This window comes from Lipotes vexillifer, unplaced genomic scaffold (assembly GCF_000442215.2).
Source record: "Lipotes vexillifer unplaced genomic scaffold, Lipotes_vexillifer_v1.1 scaffold250, whole genome shotgun sequence".
Taxonomy (NCBI): domain Eukaryota; kingdom Metazoa; phylum Chordata; class Mammalia; order Artiodactyla; family Lipotidae; genus Lipotes; species Lipotes vexillifer.
In genome coordinates this window covers 196,223-219,942 of record NW_006785198.1, presented here as the reverse complement: position 1 = coordinate 219,942, position 23,720 = coordinate 196,223, and the positions used below count along the sequence as shown (strand labels likewise).

Here is a 23,720-nt window from a genome sequence, read left to right as displayed (position 1 = left end):
AAGAAAATGTGGGTTGACTGTTTACTAGATAGTAAACGCTCAATAAGCGCTAGCTTTAGTTATTCTTATGATTACTTTTGTTAGATTGTAAGCTTCTTGAAATTAGGAACCATGTTTCAAGTTTTAGTAAACAATGAGTGCTTAATACAAATTTATTATTATTCGCTTATATAATAGTTATATTTAGTGATAAGAATTCCATAAAATGAAACACACTGGAATTAAGATTACTAGATTTGATTCTGATTTCCTTATGTTACACTTCTTTATTTCCCCCCAAGTTGGTGGGTTGTTTTATTTCTTTCTCCTAACCTGACTTCTTTTTTTTGGCTTTCACTTATTTTATTTTTTTATAAAGTATTTTATTTTATTTATTTATTTTTAAAATTTTGTTTATTTGGTTGCCTTAACTGCAGCAAGCGAGCTCCTTAGTTGTCACATGCGAACTCTTAGTTGCAGCACGCATGTGGGATCTACTTCCCTGACCAGGGATCGAACCCGGACCCCCTGCATTGAGAGCATGCAGTCTTAACTACTGCACCACCAGGGAAGTCCCTGACTTATTTTTTCCTTTTGGAAAAATATTACTCATTTCTAAATTTTCTTTTGTCTTTTATCACTGTAGGGGGATTCACATTCAAATTCCATCAGTCTTTTAAGTGTTAACTGGGCCAGGCTCTGTGCTATTTGCTTGAAGATACCTAGATATTATCTCCATTTCATAGAGAAGAAAACCAAGGCTCAGAGAGTTCAGGTGAATGGTCCAAGATCATACAGTGAGTAAGTAGTAGCTCAAGAATGACCAATTAGACTTGACCATAAACCATTGAAAAGAACTTTAGGAGGAATATGACTAAGTAGTTTGATGTACAGAGAGACAGAAATGTTTTTTTCTTCAAAAGGGGGTGAGGAGGAGAGTCAGGGAATTCTTTGTGAAGATGGAATTACTCTAAGAGATGGCCAGTCAATCCATGGACAATTGAGAGCTGACTAATCTGGAACAAAATGTTTTCTTTCACTCCTTCTATTCTCACTTTAGATATACATAACAGAGTGTGTTTATGGCATATAAATGCTCAGTAGAGGGGTGGGATAGGGAGGGTGAGAGGGAGACGCAAGAGGAAGGAGATATGGGGATAAAGGTATACGTATAGCTGATTCACTTTGTTGTAAAGCAGAAACTAACACACCATTGTAAAGCAATTACACTCCAATAAGGATGTAAAATAAATAAATAAATACATACATGCTAAGTAGATAAATTGCCGCTATTTGGAAGATAAAATGGTAAGCATGGGAGAAAACCATTTTATTTGATGGTATGTGGACCATAAGTAAATTCACAGGCTTTTAATATATAAAGAATAGATCCAGTAGAAGAAGATACCATATCAGTGTTGAAAATGATAGCACATATGTCCTTTCACCAAGTTTAGTTACAGTTCTCATAATATAAAACTAACCCTTGGAATGCTTGGTAAATATTCTGATTCTGGGTACAAATGAATCCTCCACTTCTGAAGGCTTGGTGTGGGCTCCGATTTAGGTCTCCAATACATGTCCAGCGATTTTTGGTGCCCTTTTGGGAAATACACCATTTGGCATGATCCTGATAAGAGCTGAAATAAGATTGTCTAGATAACTTAATTGCTTTGACATTGTAGACATGGTAAGGAAGGGAGCAGTTTGAAGGAAGCTCTTGTCTCTTTCGCTGCCAGGTTTCTGTTAGCAAGTGCGTCTTCAACCGTTGAGCCATCCAGGCTGCAAAGATGTCTAGAGTTTATAAAGAGAAAAATAGTGAGGTTAGTATTTAAACTTAGATAAATCCCTGAAAATATCCTCAGGAATAGAATCATCACTTATCCCTGATATGTGGATGTCACAAGCACAATAACAACATGACTGAGAGAGTGGATAGGAGAACATTTTATAAACGCTAAAGTGATATGCAAATAAAAGTTATTATCATTATTACTAGGATGATATTGGTCTCTGAAAATGTCTTCTGTTCCACACATACAAGAGAGCAATATAGGTTTTTGTCCTGAAAAGACCTTAAGGATAGAGCAGTAACCAGAGGCCAGCGTCTAGAGATCTTTATAAACCATGCCAAAGTGTTTGAATTTTCCTGAAATCAGTGGGAAATTTTTTAAGGAGTGTTATTGGGGGGTTAATAGAAACTGATTTATGACCATAAATATCAATTGAGAAGCAATGTGCAGGATGAGTTGGGAAGGTTACATTAGATTGGAGAGAGGAAAAACACCAGCTTGTCACAATAAGTGTGGTAACAAACACAGGTGTGAACCGTGGTCATGGCAGAAAGTTTAGAGGGGGTAACATAAATGTGAGAGTTATTAAGGACTGAGAACTGATTTAATTTGATGATTTGATAAGGGGAAAGAGAAAAAAAGAGGGATCAAGAGTTCTAGGGGACCATGAAGAATATGAGAAAAAGAGTGAGATATGTTAGGAATAATGATGAGATGAGTTTGGCATGTTGAATTTTGTGTGGCTGTGCCACCCTGCAAGCAGAAATGTCCCACTCACTGATGAATACATCTGTGAGAACAGAGGTCTAAGGTGGAGATCTAGACTTGGGAATCGCCTAGCAGGAATATGTATATGTGATAAGGGTGAGTAGAGGACCACAGGGCAACCTAGTCACGTAAGGAGTATGCAGAGGAGGAGGACCTGGCAGAAGAGACTTATAAGAAGTGGGAGGAAGACCAAAAGACTGTGTACTTCCAAAACTCAAGGAGGAGAATGTTTCAAAAAAGAAAGGGTTCTGACTGGGCCAAATTCTGCGGAAGCTATTTCTGTCCTGTTAATTTTGAGATCTCTAATGCCTAACACAGGCAAGTAGTAGGCATTCAGTAAATTTTATTCAATATTAAAGGAAGGAAGGAAGTTAGGAAGGAAGGAAGGAAGTTAGGAAGGAAGAAAGGAAGGAAGTTAGGAAGGAAGGAAGGAACGAATGAAGAAAGTTAGGAAGGAAGGAAGGAAGGAAGGTAAGAAGTTAGGAAGGAAGGAAGGAAGAAGTTAGGAAGGAAGTTGGAAGGAAGGAAGTTGGAAGGAAGGAAGGAAGACAGTGAGGTCAATTAAGATGGCCAGAGGTGACTGGGGAGAGACTGTAAGGTCTACAGACAGAGAAGCAAGACTGTAGTCAAGGAGCAGTGAGCAAGTAAAGACCCTGAAGAGTTTTCTAAAAGTAAATTGAGAAAATAAAAAACAGAGATATAGGGAATCTAGAATTGAGGGAGGGATTTTAGGAATGTTTATATTCTAAGGGGCTTGTAGAGCAGGAGAGCTGAAGTAGAAGAGGGAGAACAGGTTGAGTTTATGAAAGTATTCTGAGGCTGGGATAGGTTCCAGGGCATGGGGTGCACTGCTTCTGTTTGGATGAGAGAAAACTGGTAAAAAAAGAATGAAAATAGCTTAGATTGTTGAGGGTGCAGTGTGCTCTTGAAGTGGTTTCTTCCTGGTGATTTCTATTCTCTCTATGAAGGGAAAGGTGAAGAGGCAGGACTTGAGGGTAAGGAAGGCTTAAAATAACTACTTAGGGAGTGAAAGAAAAAGGAGACAGCTTGGTTCTGTGCCCAGCTGAGGCTGGAGACTGAGTTTTTACTGGCCTCTGGCTAGACGGTTGTGAGATACTTTTGTGGTTGGATCAGCAACCCTTCTATTCAAGTGGCTAATATTTTAATTGGCCCTTGGTGTCCCTTCTCCCTTTCCTTTCTTTGTCCTCCCTCCTTTTCTACTTCTACTCCCCTGAATAATCAGAATATTTCCTCTTTGCAATCCAAAGTGAGTCCAGCAGCAGTGTAATAGCATATTGTGTGATGATGGGCTTTCATACCATCAAGAAAATAATCAGACTTTGCAAAATGGAGGAATTTTTGTCCCTGGGCTGACTGAAGTGTGGTGAGATGCCGGCCAGGGATCTCTGATGAGCTGGATCTGGCACACAGCTGGGGCATGTGAACGAGCTCCTGGTGAAAGGTTACTGGGATGGAACAGCTATAAACGTTTGGGTTGCAGACCAAGAGCTGAGAATCTGAATCAAGAAACAATAAAGAAAAGTTGCGAATTAAGACACAAATGGAAATGCTTGTTGGTATTTTAGGTCTTGTTGTGAATTAAAAAACTAAATAGAATGAAAAACAAAAGCAAAAGTATTCCCTTCTTTAAGCCAATAGCCTTCAAACTTTTGGTTAAAATAGTTGACACTCCCTACTTTCTAAGCATTATTATGTGGGTTTACTAATTTAATCATAAGAACGACCTTATTATTAGGTAAGTTCTTTTATCATTATCCTCATTTTATAGATAAATTAATGGAGAATTTATGTCACATGCCCAAGGTTATAAGCTTGTAACTGAAGGAGTTGGTATTAAAGCCCAGGCAGTCTGGTCTTGGAGGCCATGTGTTTCTTCTCCCATGTGTACACATACAAAAATAGAGAACACCCATGTACTGATCATCCAGCTCCAAGAATGACCAACTCATCAGCATGCACACCTAATCTCTATGCTGTTAAGCTCTCTAATCATTATAAGAACTCAGCTAGTTAGACTAGGGCTTAATTTGGGTGAGAGGCTCAATAACCCTTTCCATAAGATGGAAATTTGATAAAAAACAAAAATATTCTAAACCTCCTATATCCAGAGGCAAATAATCACTCTTTACTATTTAGCAGCTTCCTCAGTAAACAGTGATTGGTAAAATACCATTCCTACTTCTCTTCCCTATTCCTACTTTGGATTTTCCAAATCCAAGTATTTTTGGCCCTTTGAGCTTGAGATCTTAAGGGAAGATCATCTGGTTTAGGCTCTGAAGTGTCATGTTGGTGGCCTATAGGCAACATGAGGTCTACACAATTTAAAAAATAAATAAGATTGAGACCATATTTGAAAATCAGAGGATCTATCTCTCTCTTTCCTTCCCTCTCTTCTATTCTTACATCCTCCCCTAGGTTTCTGCTTCCTCTAAAAAATATGGAGATTTAGGTCTGTATTCCCACAGAACCACAGTATAATGGAGCTGAAGCTTTTGAGGGAAGCTAGGGGAGAGTCAACAACCCAGTTTGTCACTGTCCCCACTACCCATGCAATGTCCACCTGTGTCACCCATTTTTGTTACCTGCCTGGCCCCTGTAGACATTTGAAACTACTGCCTCTGATCAAGTTCAAAGACTTCATTGGTGGACCAGGAAAGCAAGGTCCAGTAAGTGAGCCTGCCCGAGATCTCACCAAAGCCAATATTAGAATCTAGGTATCAGAGGGTTTATGAATAGAGAAGCAAATGAAGTGATAAATTTATTAATACATTTCCAAATCCCTTCTTCAATATTGTTATCTCTCTCTCTCTCTCTCTCTTTTTTTACACACTCTAGTGTTACCTATTGCTTCATACTGGTTGTACTTAAAAGTTATGCAGATGCCAGTTTGTCCATTTCGTCTCCCTGTGGGTGGATAATCATAGCCTTCTTCAGGAATTGGAGGAAAATGGGGAATGGAATGAATCAACCAGAACCCCTGGACTCTGTTCCACAGAAGTAAACCTACCAAAGATACAGTAAATACAGATAAATTAGAAAAACAAAGCTCCTTTAAAAAAAACAGAGTTCAAAGCTACAACATTTAAGCCCTTTATACTTCAGGCTAATTTTTTATTAGGCTAATAATTACAAGGATCACTCTCTTTTTCAATAATTTCAAAACCAATTCAGGTACACATCATATTGCCCCATTACTGTTAATAACCCACCACAAAAGGGAGCTAGGGCAGCCACCCTGTGAAGAGTTGAGAGGCATCTCATGTTGAAACTACAAGGAAAATTTGTTTTGGCAGAATGCAAATTTGCTAAATTGGTATTTGACCTTGTTAGACTATGTAGTCACCTGGCAAGCTTCAGATAATGTCTTTACTGCTAAGCAGCTAAGCTATTTTCAAAAGCCAGCTAAAAAGCAGAGTTGAAAGAGAAAATATCAAATGAAAACATGTACTTGCAGTAATTTATTGTGAGAAGCTGATGCTCATTTATGTGCAGAATTCACCCAGTTCCACAAGATTGAAAAAAGAGGCAGAGAGAATAAAAAACAGGGAAGCCATGTTCTAAAGCACCCCAGTTAATTGTATTTAGTAAAAATCTCTACAGCAGACTAACATGAAAGCCAGAAAAGAAGAAAACAGAAAGATTTTCATCATCTTGTGACATGGCACAAAGAACCCTGTCCAACAGGCATCTATGACTATTCCTGTGTTTATAAATATATCAAGACAGTTTTGGTATGCTAACTAGACTTTCCAGGTTGCATATGACCATGGAGATATAAAAGTCACGTTTGCCTTAGTGTTAGAACAGAAACCAAATGCCTGCCAGTTATTTCTTTTTCAAAGAACACACTTTAAGGAAGCAGAGTATTTGTCAGTGACTTTGTCAGTGGCTATGGAATCAATACCTGTGTCAAGATGGAAAATGTTCAAAGTTCAGTTGCCTCACAGAGCTGGATGATCTTCAGGGACTCTCTTCGGCCCAGATGAGTATTGCTGTTTGTCTGAAATCCTAACTTCCTGGTACAAATGTCACAGGATGTCGGGACACCTGTTGGCAGGGAACTCCCCAATGTGACATCAGGTCCCACTCCTTTTCCAGCCTTTTTTCTAAACCCTTGTATCAACTAACAGGGTGGAGCGAAAATGGTGGTGGGAGGTTGGTAAAGGAGAGGTTGCAGAATGCGGCATGTTATAAAAATTGTTGGGTTCCATGCAAATAAGACCATCAGAAAGGCAACTTAGCTAAATCAAAGGCTTTCAATACTCATGACATTTGACAGCCATTACAAGTGATATTCCTAATCAGAGGTTGCAGACAGGCAGCCCACAGGCCAAATCTAGCCCTGCAGATACATATTATTATGCTTGCAGAGTATTTTTTAAAACTTTGAATTTATTACCAACATTTAAAAACTGGGGAGATTTCCCGCAAACTCTAATTTTCTCTGGAAAAATTGCATTCCCATAAGGCAAGCTGAGTAGTAACTGCTTCCTTAGAGCAAGTGTATACTCTCCAGTTCTCTAGTTACCTGCCAGTTCAGCCCCCTTGGCTTGCTGACATCACTTGCCTGCCTCTGAAGGCATTTGAGTTTGGAAACTTCTGAAGAATACTTGTTGCCATGGAAAGTTATTCGTGGTATATTAAGTTGAAAAAAGTTCGAAGTAGTCATTACAATAGTTTTATAAAAATGTTTCAAAATATGTATCATAGAAAAAGTAGAAAGTATTAAGTGTAATTATCTAATGAGTATTAGGATTACAGATTTTTTGTTTACTATCATTTTGAATTTTTCAATAACATATATATATATATATATATATATATACATAGTTTATAAATTGAAAAATACCAAAAATCAGTATAATAAAAATTATTATAATTATAGAACAAAATATATAACAACAAAATTACTATAATACAAAAATTATTTTAAAATAATACATTTTAAACATTTTCAAAAATGTTTACTGTATTTCAAATGGAACTTGACACTAAGAAGGGTGAATTTTACTCTATGCAAATTATACCTCTATAAACCTGACTAAAATGAGTGTACAGTATACTCACACACACACATATATAGTCTGGCTGGTATTCCCAGTAGTCAATATTGGACTTCTTCTTTAAAGTATATATTAAAAGATACATTAAGAAATAAAATGGGATTTGTGAGAAGGATATTGCAAAGTCAGAGTATATCATTATAACCTGTGATACAGAAATCACTCATTTTGATAACTCAGACCATTAAAAAGAAAAGCTATCTTTTTAGTATGGAGTATAAGACCACTGAAGATGGAATGTTTACAAAAATACTGATTTCCAGTAGGAAAGAGAAAATAAGAGCCTTTGTCATACCTTTGGTGTGTCCATACTTTCTGCTGTAATTCATGGATTTAGGGACTCCATCATTGTATATTAGATAGGCTGTGTTGTTATCCTGCAGGGACATTTTAGGGTTATAATGGCATAAATCTTTCACTCATAAATGCTCACAATGTTTCTACCAGCTACCCGGCCTGCAATACAGAACTTTCATTAATACACATGAGAAGTCATCCGTTCTAATAGGCAGCTTTCCCATCGATATGAATTCTGTGACGTGCAAGACAAAGGACAAGAAGTCCATTCTCAACCACACATGGTTTTGTCTTGTGTGACAGGAGCCCTGTGCGTTGTGATGTGTGTGTGAGGGCAATATTCCTATTTCAGTTATTTTGGATCCATCTTTCTGATCTGGCAACTAGCGTATGATAAAGGGGTACTTAAATATTCATTCAGGAAATGCAGTAGGAACAACCAGCCAAGGATTACAGCTAAGTTTTCTCCATTGATATTATAGGCACAATGCAGAATTGGCTGTCAGGGTCTGATTTCCTCTGCCTACTTTGTGCTTCACTGCTTGGTCATAGCTTCCTGTTTAATCAGGATTCCTCATTCTCTGCTTCTACTAGCTCCCTGATAGGGGAGGATTTTTCTTCAATCCATTTCTCCTGTCACTTCACCTTTTCAACTTGACATTTTCCTGCTTTAAAAAAGTGGTATAATTGAATGTGATCATGGATTTCCTCTGGTAAGGCAACATACATTCCCCAAACAGTTGGTCAAATCTCTGAGTCAAAATGAAGCTATTATTTTGATAGCATCTCTTTGTCATGTTTTGGAAACTTGCTTATATTTTTTCTGTGTCGTTCCATTTCAGTTGTGTCATGATGCAGTGACTTTTAATGAAGCCAATGATGTCAATATTAAAAAGTCTCAGTGACATAATTAAAAGCAGGAAAGGACAACCCATCCCCTTAAAAAGAGACCCTTGCTTGTCTCTCAGAAAAAAAATCAATAACTGAGTTTCTTACAGTTGCTTCATTATTTGATATAATCTAAAAGCATTTTTTTAAAAAAGGCACAACATAGTCTCTACAGCATTCTTGGCTACTATGTTTAGGAATATTTAGGAGAGTAAGCTGTTTTCTTACCTGCATTTTCTGTAATTGACCATTGCTACCGTTGGCGTTCAGGTTCTCCACTGGAGAACTCTGACAGTTAGTTAATCTATGAGCCTGTATGGAATGCGGTAACAAGGCCATTGTGTGCCTTTGGGGTACAATGTGGAAGCCCTCTGGGAAAATTCAGTAAGGAACTTAATTCTTCTAATAGATGAAGTTTATCATTCTAACCAGAGGTATAACAGCCAGCTGAGGTAAATGGGATGTAGCTCTAGTGAAAAGAGGCTCTCTCATAAAGGGAAAAAATCATGAACTAAGAATAGGACCTGGAGATTATCATACTAAGTGAAGTAAGTCAGACAGAGAAAGACAATATCATATGATATCGCTTATATGCAGAATCTAAAAAAATTGATGCTAATGAACTTATTTACAAAACAGAAACAGACTCACAGACTTAGAGAACAAATTTATGGTTACCAGGGGAGGAAGGATGGGGGTGAGGGATAGATTGGGAGTTTGGGATTGACATGTACACACTGCTATATTTAAGATAGATAACCAACAAGGACCTACTGTGTAGCACAGGGAACTCTGCTCAATATTCTGTAATAACCTGAATGGGAAAAGAATTTGAAAAAGGATTCATGTATATATATAACTGAATCACTTTGCGGTACACCTGAAACTAACACAATATTGTTAATCAACTATGGTCCAATATAAAATAAAAATTAAAAAAAAAGAATAGGCAGACCTAGGCTTGTGCCTCTAGACCTTTTTTTTTTTTTTTTTTTTTGCGGTACGCGGGCCTCTCACTGTAGTGGCCTCTCCCGTTACAGAGCACAGGCTCCGGACGCAATAAAAAAAAAATTAAAAAAAAAGAATAGGGAGACCTAGGCTTGTGCCTCTAGGCCTTTTTTTTTTTTTTTTTTGGTCTTGTGGCTTGCAGGATCTTAGTTCCCCACCAGGGTTTAGGGTCCAACCCAGGTCCCCGGCAGTGGAAGCATGGAATCCTAACCACTGGACCACCAGCGAATTCCCAGGACATCTTTATTCCTTTAACACTTATGTTGGGTATTATTTTGACTACTGGATGTTGAATAAGAAGGGTACAGTCTCTGCCCCCAGTCTAGCAGGGAATAGTCAGGTAAATATAGGCAACTGTGATATAGTTCGATAAGTGTTATTATCAAGGTATATGGAAAGTTCTCATTTACAAAGGCAAAAGAAGGGATATTTTCCAACATAACCCCGATATTGGCATAACTTGACGTTTGAGATTTAAAACCAGTTGGTCTGATCTTGCATTCTACTCTCTGTCAGAAGTTCAATTCCAGATCAGAAGGTGGGGAAGTTGTGTTCTCATGGTCACTTCTGGCACATAGTTCCAACTTCCAGAGAACACTCAGTCTTTTTGGTTGTTCTTCTTTGGGCTCCATGCCAATCAGACATGGAAATCAGCCCCTTTACTGTCATTTTCTTCCCAGAATCCACCACTCAAGATATTGCGTGTGAGCAGGTTTTACTGAAGGTATGAAACATTGAATGGTTTTACATCACCAAGCTGACCTGCCTCCAATCTCCTTCCATGTTCTGTATACTTTTTAATTCCTAGCTCCCATCTGCCCCTTCTTTATTTTGCAGAGCAGTTTAGCTCTCACGTCCTCCTAGGCTCTGGGGCTACTTTTGCACTTCCAAAGATCATTATTATAGTTTGCCAAACGAAGACCCATCTTCCCCAAATAAGATAAATGACAGAAGCTGCAATGTTGCTCTTGCCTTTCTCCTCTTGGGCAGTCTGCAGTTGGGAGGGGAAGAATGTGTTTATTTTCTCACCAGTAGGTTATACTCCAGGTTTTCCATCCCCAACCTTGGAAAGCAGAAGCAGCTACAGGTAGTTTTGCTTTTACACAATAGTCGACTAATTCAAAATAGGGATGTTGCTGAGAATGAACAATTTCTAAAAGCCTCTAGGACAGTGTTTGGAACATCACATGTACTCAAACAGCTTACAAATAAGTTTTGACTTTGTAACTTGGCTCCGAAGGCTGGTCTTAATGACAGGTGAATAAAGTGGATATTTGTGCACAAGGTGACAGCTCTCTGCATATTTTCAGTAAATGCTCAAATAGTGGTGCTAGAGTCTAACTCAGTATTGTTGTGGGGATTAAATTAGTTGACATATGTAAAGACCCAGCACGTTGTAAGTGCTGAGTTATTTTACATATTTACTTCTCTATAAATTATTGTTAGGAAATGCATAGATGAGGATAATTGGATGTTAATTATTGTTCGATTTTACTTGTCACCCCTGGTTGAAAAGCAGTATCTTGTCACTGAACAGCAGATGGTACCTGGAATGTTGGGAGACTGCCCACGTTGAGGCAGTTAACTCATTGCCTGATGGAGTCCAGATAGCAGGTTTAAGCTCCATATTCAGGCAAGTTAGTTCCAGGGCCTTGAACTAGAGCCCTAGCTCTCAACCTACTATTTTGAAAATGATTAATTAAAAGGAAGACCAAGTGGAACCTTTTACGTTTCCCACCAAACTCATCCCACCATGGCTTAAACAACCCATAACTCATGACATATTGATCACAGATCTATATTGCATTGTAATAGGAGAGGGCTCTTCTCTCTATTTCCATTAAAGGAGTAAGATAGCAAGTACTGAGCACATTGGCAGAGTTTGGCAGCCAAAAGATTTCAATATGTAATTAGTTCACACTTTGCCCAGTGATGCCATTGGACATAGTGCCGAACGTATCAACAATTTGGCATTGCTATGGAGTATGTTGATGTATTCCCTAAGGTCTTAGATTGATTCAGATTCTGAGCTAGCTTACTTCCAGTTGCTAGAATTGGGCACTGGGTAGACAAGGAGTTAAAATCTTTTGAAAGCCTTGAAGTCTGTATTATGCATTTTATATGATTCAAATAAATGATAACTATAACATACCTCGGAAGCATATGCTTCATATAGCTGTTGTAATGTCCTTCCCAAAACACTCTTGGTGGTATTCATTAGTTGCTTACTCCTTCTCCAGCTTCTGGTTGCAGAGTCTAGGTATAGGTACTCTACCCCAGTCTCTCTACTTCCCTTGTCTTGTCTTTTAGGCAACTTATAAAATGTAAACCTAACAAAGGAAATAATTATGAATTACTAACATTTACTAACTGTTTCCCTGATGGCAGCCACTGTGTCAAACACTTAAATGTATCATTTCACTTATGTTTCACAGAAGGCCTCTAAGTCTAAGGAAGGGGATTTGCACAAGCTCTCTGCCTCTTTTTCCACCCTTACTGTTGCTCCTTCCCAATGAAGGAAATGCAGATCTGACTGTACGTGTTCTAAAAACGTTTACTGGCCTGGGGGGTGGGATCCCCGTAGTAGAAGTTCGCATACTTTGAGAATGTCTTCTCTGTTCTTTCCTTTTCTTTCTCTTCTCTGTTTTTCTCTGCTGCCTTAGGTGCTTGGCATATGCTCATCTCTTTGTAGTGGGCTGGCTGGGTCTGAGATTTGGGTTTAGTCATCAGAGTCAGTGGAGGCTTTCTTGAGCCTCTGGCCTAAGCCACGTTCTTCAGCTCAGTTTATCAGAATGCTCTGCATTGAGGATTCAGGTCCAAGACCAGCCAATTAAGTAAATGCCCTGCTTTCTTTACTATTGTCTCCTATCTGTATATCTCCTTTGGTTATCTCACAGGGAGGAGAGGTTGTGAGACCCGCATGGCATTCAGCCATTCTTGGATCATCTAACCCAGGGTTTCTCAGTGCGCTGTATTCACATTTTGGGCCCCATTATTCTCTGGGAGCCTGTTCTGTGCATTATAGTATCCCTGGCCTCTTCCTATTAGATGTCAACAGTACTCCCCAAGTCGTGCCAATCAAGAATGTCTCCAGACATTGTCAAAAGTACCTGGAAGGCAAAATTGACCCGGTCTAGCCAAACACTCTTTACTAGCACAAACCGCACGATTAACCCTCAAATACTCACACTGGACCAAACATTGTAATGCATTCACTATTACCCCACAACAGTGTCTCACACTGCTGAGAAAAGCTTCAACATTCACTTGGTTCTCATCAGTCTTATGCTTCCATTTATGCTCTTTCCTGCCCTGTCCAGGCTTTCTTACTCTCAGGGCCAGGTCCTCACACATGGCAGGAAACATGAAATTATTCTTTGATGCTGACCTCATGTTCCTCTGCCCTTTAACTCTTGTAGGTAGTTGTAGCAGCTCGAGACTGTGCCTCCCTGTCTGCTTAGCTCAGCATTCTCTCTGACAGATATTGCTAAGTAATATGTCCATTCGGTTGTGGCAAAAATAAATTTTATATATTGATCACAATTTGGTGGCCCACCAGTGAAATGTTTGTCAACTATCATGGCACACCAATTAAGGACTAGTGCTTTTAAACATTTTCCTTGGGTGACCATCTCCAATTATAATCTGAAGATCTCTGAATCTACTTCTAGCCCAGATCTCTATGCTGAGGTCTAGATAAACCCAAATACAAAGATGTCTCAGAGACCTCCAACTCCGTATCTTCGAAACCAAGTTCACAATATTTTGCGACAACTCTACTCATCCCCTGCTCTTAGGGAACACATCCACACAGTCACAGAAGCCAGCAACCTGCAAGTCTTTCTTAACTTCCTCTCTCCTACTCCCCTGTGCCTATCCGTTACCAAGTCCTCTCAGGGTGTTCCTCCTCTCTATTTCCTCTTCTTTAACTTGGGTCCATACTTCTTCTCACCTGTAATACTGCCGAAGTCCTATTGGTTTCCATGACTCTAGACTAGTCCCCAGCCAGTTGGCCTTCAGAGTACTGCCAGTGGGCTTTCTAAAATGCAAATCTGACTTTATCAAGTCCCCACCTGAAGTCTCTCAGTAGCTCCCTTTCATGGTCAAGTTCAGACTCAGCAGTTCAGCACATGAAGCCCCTCATGACCTGGCTCTCACCTATCTCTCTGAGCTCCCCTCTCCCCTCCTGCCATTTCCCCACGTTCTCCTGAAGCGCCAACTTTACTTAACTGCTTCCAAACTCTCCCCATTGCTTATTGCCTCTGGACCTCCTCGTTGCTTCTTCATTGGCCTGAGATGCCCTTGCATCTCCCTTGTTTCTCTAACTAACTCATAATTGTTCTCAAAACTTAGCTCAAAACTATTGGGTTGGCCAAAAAATTTGTTTGGGTTTTTCCGTGTGATGGTATAGAAAAACCCGAACGAACTTTTTGGCCAGCCCAATGCTTCCCCAGAGAAGTCTTCTGAGCTCTATCCTCCCCAATGCCCCCATCTAATGCCCCATATATGCCTTTACCACATAACGATGAGCTCCTCGAGGGTAAGAACTATGTTTTGTTCATATTTGTATTTTCAAAACTCAGCACAGGGCTGGTGTGAGCTCAGTAACTGCTGAGAGACTGATTGAGTGGATCTATGTTCTCTAGCCTGAAGTTTACACAAAGCTTGATGCCAACCATAAAGGCTAACCTAAACACCCTAATTAAAGAGTGAAAAAGTGATCAAAGCTTTTGGAGAATCCATGACTGTAACGCAAAGCTGTGTTTCGTCTCTTTGACACTGCAGGAGACTGGTGACCTACCACCCAACTCCAACAGCTGCCTGTGCTGTCCAATAAACAAGGTTAACCAAACAGTGCTCTGTACCATCAAGCCCTCTTTCTCCTTCACATAAGGAGACGCTCCAGTGTCAGGGAAAAATTAACCTCTCTCCTTCATCAACTCTAAAAGGATGTTGGAAGGGTTCTGTTAGGAAAGCCACAATGCAATTAAAGGAAATTGCCAACTGAGAGAAGCTGTCAGCTCTAATGCACCTCTGTGGCCACCAGCCTTGCCCTGCTGAGAGCATGAATCAGGCCCACGAGGGGCTGCTAAGCTCTTTCTCAAAGGGAAGCTCTCTCATTCAGAAGCCTACCCCTATCTGGATACGTGGCTCATTTACACACTTCAACTTGCTTTCTTTTTAAGGGGAGAAGTGGAGTGGAAGTCTCCTGAACTTCACAGTGCACCAGTTAGCCACCAGTACTCTGGCTTTCTATCTGCATGCACCAAGCCTTACATTTCATTTACCTACCAATCCACAGCTTCACCTTCCTCGTTTCTGCACGATATTGTTGTTGCCTTCAGGATCCCAAAGAGGCCAAGGAAGAGCAAAGCCAGGGGTGTTCTTAGAAGTCTTGCTGTCATTTTCTATCTGGCACCTTTATTCCATGGCACAGCAGGAAACTTTCCCCATGGACGTGGAGTCTGAGTTTCAAGTCTCTCAGACTGTGCCGGCTCTGACATTTGATTCCATTTGCTTCTGCCATTTGCTGTTTAGGCATTTTCAGAATGGGACGAATCCCATGTAATTGTGTGATTCTGTCACAACATGCCAGCATGACTCTGAATGCCTTTGTGCTGAATTGTTGACTGCTGAATAGTTTGCAGTGTCATCAAAAAGTCCTGGCAAGAAAAAAGGGATGTATCGTTAACTCTTGGGAGTAAACATCATGTAGTATGAAATTCAGTGGACAGGAGAACTCTGTATTGATAAATAGATGTTGAATAAAATCTCTTTCATGTTTTTTCCCTTATGATTGTCTCTCTATGAGTGAGAGCAAATGTTTGTGGTTCAGACATTACACAGAAATGACAAAACTTTATATCTTAGTAATAATTAGGGTCTATCACTTGTAATATTCTCTATCTTAAGGAAACATTTCCTAAAGGGTACTTCAAAGGCTTGCTTCAAAGAAAGAGCAAATTCAGTTGTATTTTACTGAAGATGTTTACATAGCCTCTCCACCTCCTGGTTTTAGCCACTCAGCATGGTGCTTTACTCCAAAGAGGCCTTGGTGTCCAATTGGTTGCAATGCAATCAGGTAAACATATTGACCGCTCATGCTTCAGATCAAATAAAAATGTTACAAGCATATTTTGCCCAAATTATTCTTTCCCATTCTTGAAACTGAATCTGAAGTTGAAGGCAAAGGGAAAATGGCTCATTTCCATGACTATACAAAGGTGAGACCATTCTCTTTTTGGAGGAGGGAAGAAGTAGATATGCATATGAAAACATTTCTTTAAGTGCATGATGCCTTTGAATCAATTATTAAAGATGCTATAATAATAAATAGCAGTTTACTTTATGCCTGAAAGTCATTATGGCTCTGATCTGTCCCTTTGCTTATGGATCCAGATCAGAGTCACTTAGGGATTCAGACTAAATTGGACCCTTGCAAACTGGATCACTTCTGTTGTTGAGCTGGTGTTGTTCAGGATCCTTGGGGTTCATAAAAAACGAAGGGCTTAGAGCTCTTTCTCCTAAAACAGAATTTTGTGAGGAATGTTATGGGCCACCTGCCCACATTTTCCTGTGGTGCTGGCAAAAAGGGACCTCAACCCAAACCTGCTAAATAAGAATTCTTCCAGTTGGGCTCAAGAATCTACATTATTTACAAGTTTTTAGGTGATGCTGCTGCACCCTAAACTTTGAGACTTAATGCCCTGAGGCCAACGTTGTGCTGTATCTGGTTTCACAACCTACCAAACTGGTAAACCGAGAAGACTTTTTCTGACCATTCCTCCATGGGTATCATTTTATTTAATGTATGTGTTTACTGCACTCAGAAAAAAAGGATTTCAGCAACCCCCAAATTTCATCAGTTTTAAAAAATATTTCATAGCATGAAGTTTACTTTTCTAAGTTAAAGTGAAATAAATTTAATTTTATCTTGTGATAACTTTTGGTATTATAATGATAATAGGTGAGTACACTAGGCTTAGGATTCATTAATTCATATACATAATGCAAGCAACTTGTTTTCATTTATGTAGGCTAAAGAACATTTGTTGAATGGGATATAAAATAATTCTCGTTTTCTCCTCATTACACACTTAGCACAGTGCCTGGCAAATAGTAAATGATCCGTAAGTGTTAGCTAAGATTATTTTTACTACAACCTGAGCCCTTCCTGTGACTGAGCTGCAGGATATGTGTATTAGGATGGTTTTGCTAAAGCCAATTTTATTTCAAGATCTGGAAAAATGCAATTAGGTTCTTTCCTTTCAGGTGTCACTTTCAATAAGCTTTCGTATCTCTCGTTGCTGAACTGGTCATGCTGATTGTCAGTCAACAACCTTCCTTATGCAATCACTAGGTGTCAAACACTGTACCGGTGGTTGAGGGGTTCCAGGGATTTCAACATTACCCTAAAGCCTAGATTCCAGTCCTGGGTTTTTACTAAAAACAGCAAAGTAATGTCGTGGAAGGAAGCACAGTGAATTCGGTGGATGGAGAAAACACAAGCTGAGCAGAATGTTTTTCACATTACCCACTTTTGAAGCCCAATTAGTACAATATTATGAAAATATCACGTCTCCTTCACAATATGATTACCTCTGTATAGTAGAACTAGGAGAAAATCCATTCATTGTAATTTGGCCAAGTATAGTGAACAAAGATGAGTACTTTAGTTGGTAATGGGCTTCTTTTTCAATGGTTGAAATTTTGCATTCATTCATCCAATAATCCTAGAAAATCTCAGTCTTTTTTTTAAATTTAATTACAGTTTACAATGTTGTGTTAATTACTGCTGTACAGCAAAGTAATTCAGTTATACATACATATTCTTTTCTTTTATAGTCTTTTCCATTATGGTTTATCATAGGATAGTGAATATAGTTCTCTGTGCTATACAGTGGGACCTTGTTGTTTATCCATTCTCTATATAAAAGCTTACATCTGCTAACCCAAACCTCCCACTCTATCCCTCCCTCAACCCTCTCCCCCTTGGCAACCACCAGTCTGTTCTCTATGTCCATGCTTCTGTTTCCATTTAATAGATAGGTTCATTTGTATCATATTTTAGATTCCACACGTATAAGTGATATCATATGGCATTTGCCTTTCTCTTTCTGACTTACTTCGCTTAGTATGATAATCTCTAGTTGTGAAAATCTCAGTCCTGATCTCTTCAAATTTTGCCTCTTCCACATTCTCTCTATCGTACGTTTCTAGTACATTTTTAATACTATTCTTTAAAAATTTTTTTAAATTGTAGTTGATTTACAATGTTGTGTTACTTTCAGGTGCACAGTAAAGAATATATGTGTGTGTGTATATATATATGTATATATATATATATATCCTTTTCTAAACATCTTTATTGGAGTATAATTGCTTTACAATGTTGTGTTACTTTCAGCTCTATGTATACATATATCCCCATATTCCCTCCCTCTTGCATTTCCCTCCCACCCTCCCTATCCCACCCCTCTATGTGATCACAAAGCACAGAGCTGAACTCCCTGTGCTACGCAGCTGCTTCCCACTAGCTATCTATTTTACAATTGGTAGTGTATATATGTCCATGCCACTCTCTCACTTCGTCCCAGCTTACCCTTCCCCCTCCCTGTGTCCTCAAGTCCATTCATTCATCCAATAATCCTAGAAAATCTCAGTCTTTTATTTTAAATTTAATTACAGTTTACAATGTTGTGTTAATTACTGCTGTACAGCAAAGTAATTCAGTTATACATACATATTCTTTTCTTTTATAGTCTTTTCCATTATGGTTTATCATAGGGTAGTGAATATAGTTCTCTGTGCTATACAGTGGGACCTTGTTGGACCATCTGCATCTTTATTCCTGTCCTACCCCTAGGTTCATCAGAACCATTTTTTTTTTCTTTTTAGATTCCATATATATGTGTTAGCATATGGTATTTGTTTTTCTCTTTCTGACTTACTTCACTCTGTATGACAGACTCTAGATCCGTCCACCTCACTACAAATAACTCAATTTTGTTTCGTTTTATTGCTGAGTAATATGCCATTGTATATATGTGCCACATCTTCTTTATCCATTCATCTGCCGATGGACACTTAGGTTGCTTCCATGTCCTGGCTACTGTAAGTAGTGCTGCAGTGAACATTGTGGTACATGTCTCTTTTTGAATTATGGTTTTCTCAGCGTACAACATGGACCTACTGTATAACACAGGGAACTCTACTCAATATTTTGCACTAACCTACATGGGAAAAGAATCTGAAAAAGAATATATATATTCTGATCCAGATAAAAGTCAATGTTCAACTCAAAAGTAGCTGAATATATATATTATTTTTCAGATTATTTTCCCATGTAGGTTATATTACAAAATATTGAGTAGAGTTCCTGTGCTATACAACAGGTCCTTGTTGTTTATCTATTTTATATATAGTAGTGTATATATGTTACTCCCAAATTCCTAATTTATCCCTCTCTCCAACCTTTCCACTTTGGTAACCATAAGTTTGTTTTCTATGTCTTTGAGTCTGTTTCTGTTTTGTAAATAAGTTCATTTCTAGTACATTTTATGTCTCTTTCATATATTCTATCTCATGTGTGTCTGCATTAATCCCTGATTCTTTATTTGGATCAATCTCCCAGTTCTCTAATTCTCTCTTTGGCAAGATTAATCTGTTACTTTACCTCTTACAAATAACTAGTTCTTTCTTCAGTTGTGTTCAATCTGTTTCTTAATCCACTTATTAGTGCATTTCTAGGAGTTCTGTTGGGTTATTTTTCAAATTTTCTTTGTCTTTTTTATAGTGCCTTATTTCTTGCTCCAGAGAAGCTATTCAACCTTCTCTTTCATTTCTGCAAAAATATTAAATATTTTTTTGACTTTTATTTTGTGTCTGACTTTTTTTGTGTGTCTGACTTTTATTTTGTGTCTGATAATTCCAATCTTTGCTGGTCAGACTTTGCTACCTGTTATTTCTATGACTCTCTCTCATGATACTTTGCTACCATGTTAAAGGGAAATATAAGTAGAATAAGTGGAAGAGGACCAGACAGTTTTATTTGGTTAATTCCTACTCATCACTTAGGGGGCTTTGTGGATACCAGTTCCTCCTGGAAGCCATCCCCCATCTCTCTCAATCCAGCTTAGGTGTCCCTTACAATATAGTCCCAAAACCCACTGTATTTTTTCAATTAGAGTAATTATCACAATGTGTTCTAAATACTTGGTTTCTTTTCTGAAGTTCCTCTAGAAAGCAGAGGTCAGCAAACTCCTGTGGGTCAAATCTGGCCCACTGTCTGTTCCTGTAAATAAAGTTTTATTGGAATACAGTCACACTCATTCATTTATGTACTATGTATAGCTACTTTATGCCATAATGGCAGAGCTAAGTAGTTGCAACAGAGATTATACAGCCTGTAAAACCTAAAATACTCTTTGATTCTTTACCAGAAAAGTTTATTCTACTCTAAAGTTTGTTCTAATCTCTATCAGGGCAGAATAGTGACTGCCTTGTTTGCTGTTTATCTCCAGCACTTACCATGGTGCTTGTCACTAGAAGGAATTAAATAAATAGAGATGAATATATGGATTGAATGAAAAAGGTTTCAGAGACTTCAGTTTTGGGGTTATGCAGATTTTAGAATGAATTAAATCTAATCAGAGAAACAAATAAATGTGGGTATGTAGGTAAAATCCCATTATAAAGAACTTCACTATAATGTTATATCAGGGAGATAGCTGAGTATCATAAAAATAATCAGGCAAACCTGGGTTCCATGCCTGGTCCTACCTCTCATTAGCCATGTGGTTTTGACCAAACTATTTCACCTCATGAGTGTCAGCTTCCTTTTCTAAAGGTGGGACTTATGAGCTGCACCTTTACAAAATACTATCAGGATTCGGTGAGATGCTGTGTACATAGCCTCCAGCACATAACTGGTGCTCATTAAATGTTGGTTCCTTCTTACCTTGTTTCTTTTCTATCATGATGCAGTTATTTCTTTGTCCTTGCAGATGGACTGAAAACAGTCCTTTAGTGATATGGTTCTACTGACCACAAAGAAGCCTCCATGACTCATGTTTTCAATGGTCCTGATCCAGAAAAAAGTCAATGTTCAACTCAAAAGTGGCACCCCATTGTTGAAGGCACGAAGCTGAATTTTAATCCTGCCCCAGAGGGCAAGCACCCTTCTTTCCTTCCCCTATTTCACCGTTTAAACAAACCTGCAATAAACACAGAATTCATCTGAGCTTAGAATTTATCTGTAATTTAGAAAAATTACTGAAGTGCTAGAAAAACCAATGGTTTGAGCAGGGGGCATCTCCCAGTTTTGAGTAAGTTCTTCCTAGTATAGTGTAGGTAGAATAACACTGTTCAGTCTCAGTAGGGCCCTTTACACTATACCAGTCTGCCTGTCAGCTGTGTGACTTTGGGAAGCTCACTTAACATCACTGATCTAGTTTATATTAAAATAAGCGTCCTTCCCACCAAATCACAGGGTTTTGTGAGGAATAGATAAGATAATATAGGTCTTTAGTGGATAGAAAATTTTTAAATGGTATAGAAATGCAAGTTTCTGCAGTAGCATGCCCGCTTCCCTCCTTCTGGGCGGGATCAGAATGCTTCCTTTCTCTCCCTAATGAGTGTAGGGACTCTGACATAGTGAGAAAGAACGTCACTTTGGGGCAAATGGTCGAGGTACTCCACCTCCCTCTGTCACCCAGGAACTGTGTGACCTTGGCAAGTTACCTAACCCTAGTGTCTTCCTTTGTAAAACTTGGTTAAGGATATCTGCTTCACAGGGTTCTTGTAAAGGGTTAGAGGAACTCATATATAGAAATTTCCCATCAAACCCTCACTAAATTGTAGCTACTATTATTTTTACTTTCAAGTCTTATACATTAGGAAAGAGAAATCTTTCAGTGTATGCATTTCAGTAGGATTTCCTTCCAACTGCAAGTTTAAAGGTCTCCCTCAATTTTTCGTTGTGAGGTTTTCTGCTCCTATTCCTAGAGGCTCCTGAGGCCTTGTTCCAGTTCCCTGCCCTAAGGCTCTTGGTACTATGGAGAGGCTGGCAAGAAGAAAATTAGCATTTCCCTTGACATTTAGTGATGAGTCTCTCATCCTTTGTAATAGGCAGAAGTATGAAAATAACGGAGCACCTGTAGATAGAGTCTTCATTAGGTGACAGGTCGCCCTTTCTGCAATAATTATGCATATGAGTCGTTATATTGTGCTTGAAACATCTGCTTGACAAATCCCTTTGGAGCCACACTTTGAACAAAACTCACGGCATATCCCCCCTTGATAGTAAAAATAAGCCACTCTACAGCCTAAAGCAACATGACATTTGCTAGCAGATATCAATATTTTTCCATCTGAGATTTAGTTGATCCTAAGCAGCCCAAAAATACCATATGCCTCTAAGATTATTATTCATCATTATTGTTCTTATCTTTATGTATTATTAAGATCCAACAAAGTGATATTAAGATGGTTCATATGAGTGCCCCTTTTTCTCATATTAGTTCAGCGTTTTTCTCAGAAGTCTTCTTGTTCACAAATGTCCAAGAAAATAGCCAGGCAAAGGAAAAATCTAGGTGGAAAATTGAAAGAACTTCTCTAGCACATTCCAAAGATAGAGAGGGAGGCATGTCTCCATGCATAGTTCTTCCATCTATCACTGCACACTGCAACTGAATTGATGTTTAAATATGTGTGATGGGTCCAAAATAGCTAGCACTTCTGTATTTCCCTCTGTTATGGAGGGTAGAGATATGCTTACAAAAGCTCTTCTAATACTTGAGAGATAATTCTAGTCATTTTAAAATTAAAATTTATAAAAGTTTTCCCTTATCTTTCCTAATATTTTTTCCACCTCAAATCCATCCACTGGGCCTTATAGAGCTTAACAGACTCCAGGCTAAGAACTCCTAGACCTGTAGTGACAACCTACATCACTTTCAGTATGACGTGGAAATAAGAGAACAGTCAGTATCTAAGCGAAAATGCATAAGATTCATTTAAAATCTCTGAGAGTTCTCTCCATTACTTGCAGGCAATCGATGATTCTCTGTCCCTTTATATTTCAAGACATGTCTAAGAAAAGGGAATTTTTCTTGTGTAGAGCCAAGTATAGATTTACTCCTACTGACATTTTGTCCAGAGTATTACTCTAGGAAATTGTTTCCTTTTATGACTTTGTTCCCTGAAGCCACACAAGCCTGAGGAAAGACAACCAAAGGATGAAGGCAGAAGTAGGCCATATCATAGCAGCAGTCTTTGATTTTAGCCACCCTAGCTCTGGATTGGTGTACAGTCTGACTACTGCTCTCTAACAGTAACAGGAAGGACCCTTTTAATGGAAAATATGACATATAATTATTATTTATCAATGATAATCATAGCTACATTTATTGAACATTTCTTATTTGCCAGGCACTTTTCTAAGTGCTTTATGTTTTTATGTCCTGTAATCCTCACAGCAATCCTGCTAGATGGGCACTACTATTATTAATTTTATAAATGAAGAAATTTGCCACCATTCACAGAACAGGTGGTGGAACAGAGACTCACACTTGACCTGTCTGACTCCATCCTCTCAGCTACCCGCCCACCCTCCAGATGAGAGCAACCTTGGGATTTTACTGTACGGTTATCTTGGACATGGACTCCTGCCCTACACTGTGTGTTATACACAATAGGATTCTGGCACCTACTTCCGGTTTCTCAGACTGCAGAACTGGGGAGGTCTTATTGATGAGAACAGCCTCAGTCTGGCCTGGGCCATTATCTGTTCTGTCAGGTCCTGCTGAGGGACTCTTGGGTGTCCCACACCGTTCTTGTTCCATCCTGCTCCAGTCTCAGGTGGTCATGTCCTCTTTATTCTTTTTTTTTTTTTTTTTTTTTT

At 38.8% G+C, this 23,720-nt stretch overlaps 2 protein-coding genes across 3 annotated transcripts in view; one reads left to right on the top strand and one right to left on the bottom strand.

Moving 5' to 3' along the window:
- Nucleotides 1-1,376: 1,376 nt before the first annotated feature.
- DNASE2B (deoxyribonuclease 2 beta) lies at nt 1,377-15,271 on the bottom strand. 2 transcript variants are annotated; one of them, XM_007457220.1, is made up of 6 exons: nt 15,110-15,271; nt 11,970-12,147; nt 7,920-8,001; nt 5,403-5,564; nt 3,860-4,057; nt 1,377-1,773 (listed from the first exon to the last, which is right to left on the bottom strand). In XM_007457220.1, the coding sequence occupies exons 1-6, from the start codon at nt 15,220-15,222 to the stop codon at nt 1,433-1,435; spliced, it is 1,074 nt and encodes a 357-aa protein (XP_007457282.1). In that variant the 5' UTR covers nt 15,223-15,271; the 3' UTR covers nt 1,377-1,432. The 2 variants fall into 2 exon arrangements, with proteins under 2 accessions (XP_007457282.1, XP_007457283.1); XM_007457221.1 differs by having other exon boundaries at nt 1,433-1,773; nt 5,403-5,498; nt 15,110-15,222.
- A 695-nt stretch (nt 15,272-15,966) lies between these two features.
- The window catches only part of LOC103070467 (uricase), a 36,113-nt gene continuing 28,359 nt past the window's right edge, over nt 15,967-23,720 (top strand). The window contains exon 1 of the mRNA XM_007457219.1: nt 15,967-16,041. Within this exon, the coding sequence (XP_007457281.1) occupies nt 16,015-16,041 (27 nt within the window). The 5' untranslated portion in view covers nt 15,967-16,014. The remainder of the gene's footprint in view (nt 16,042-23,720) is intronic.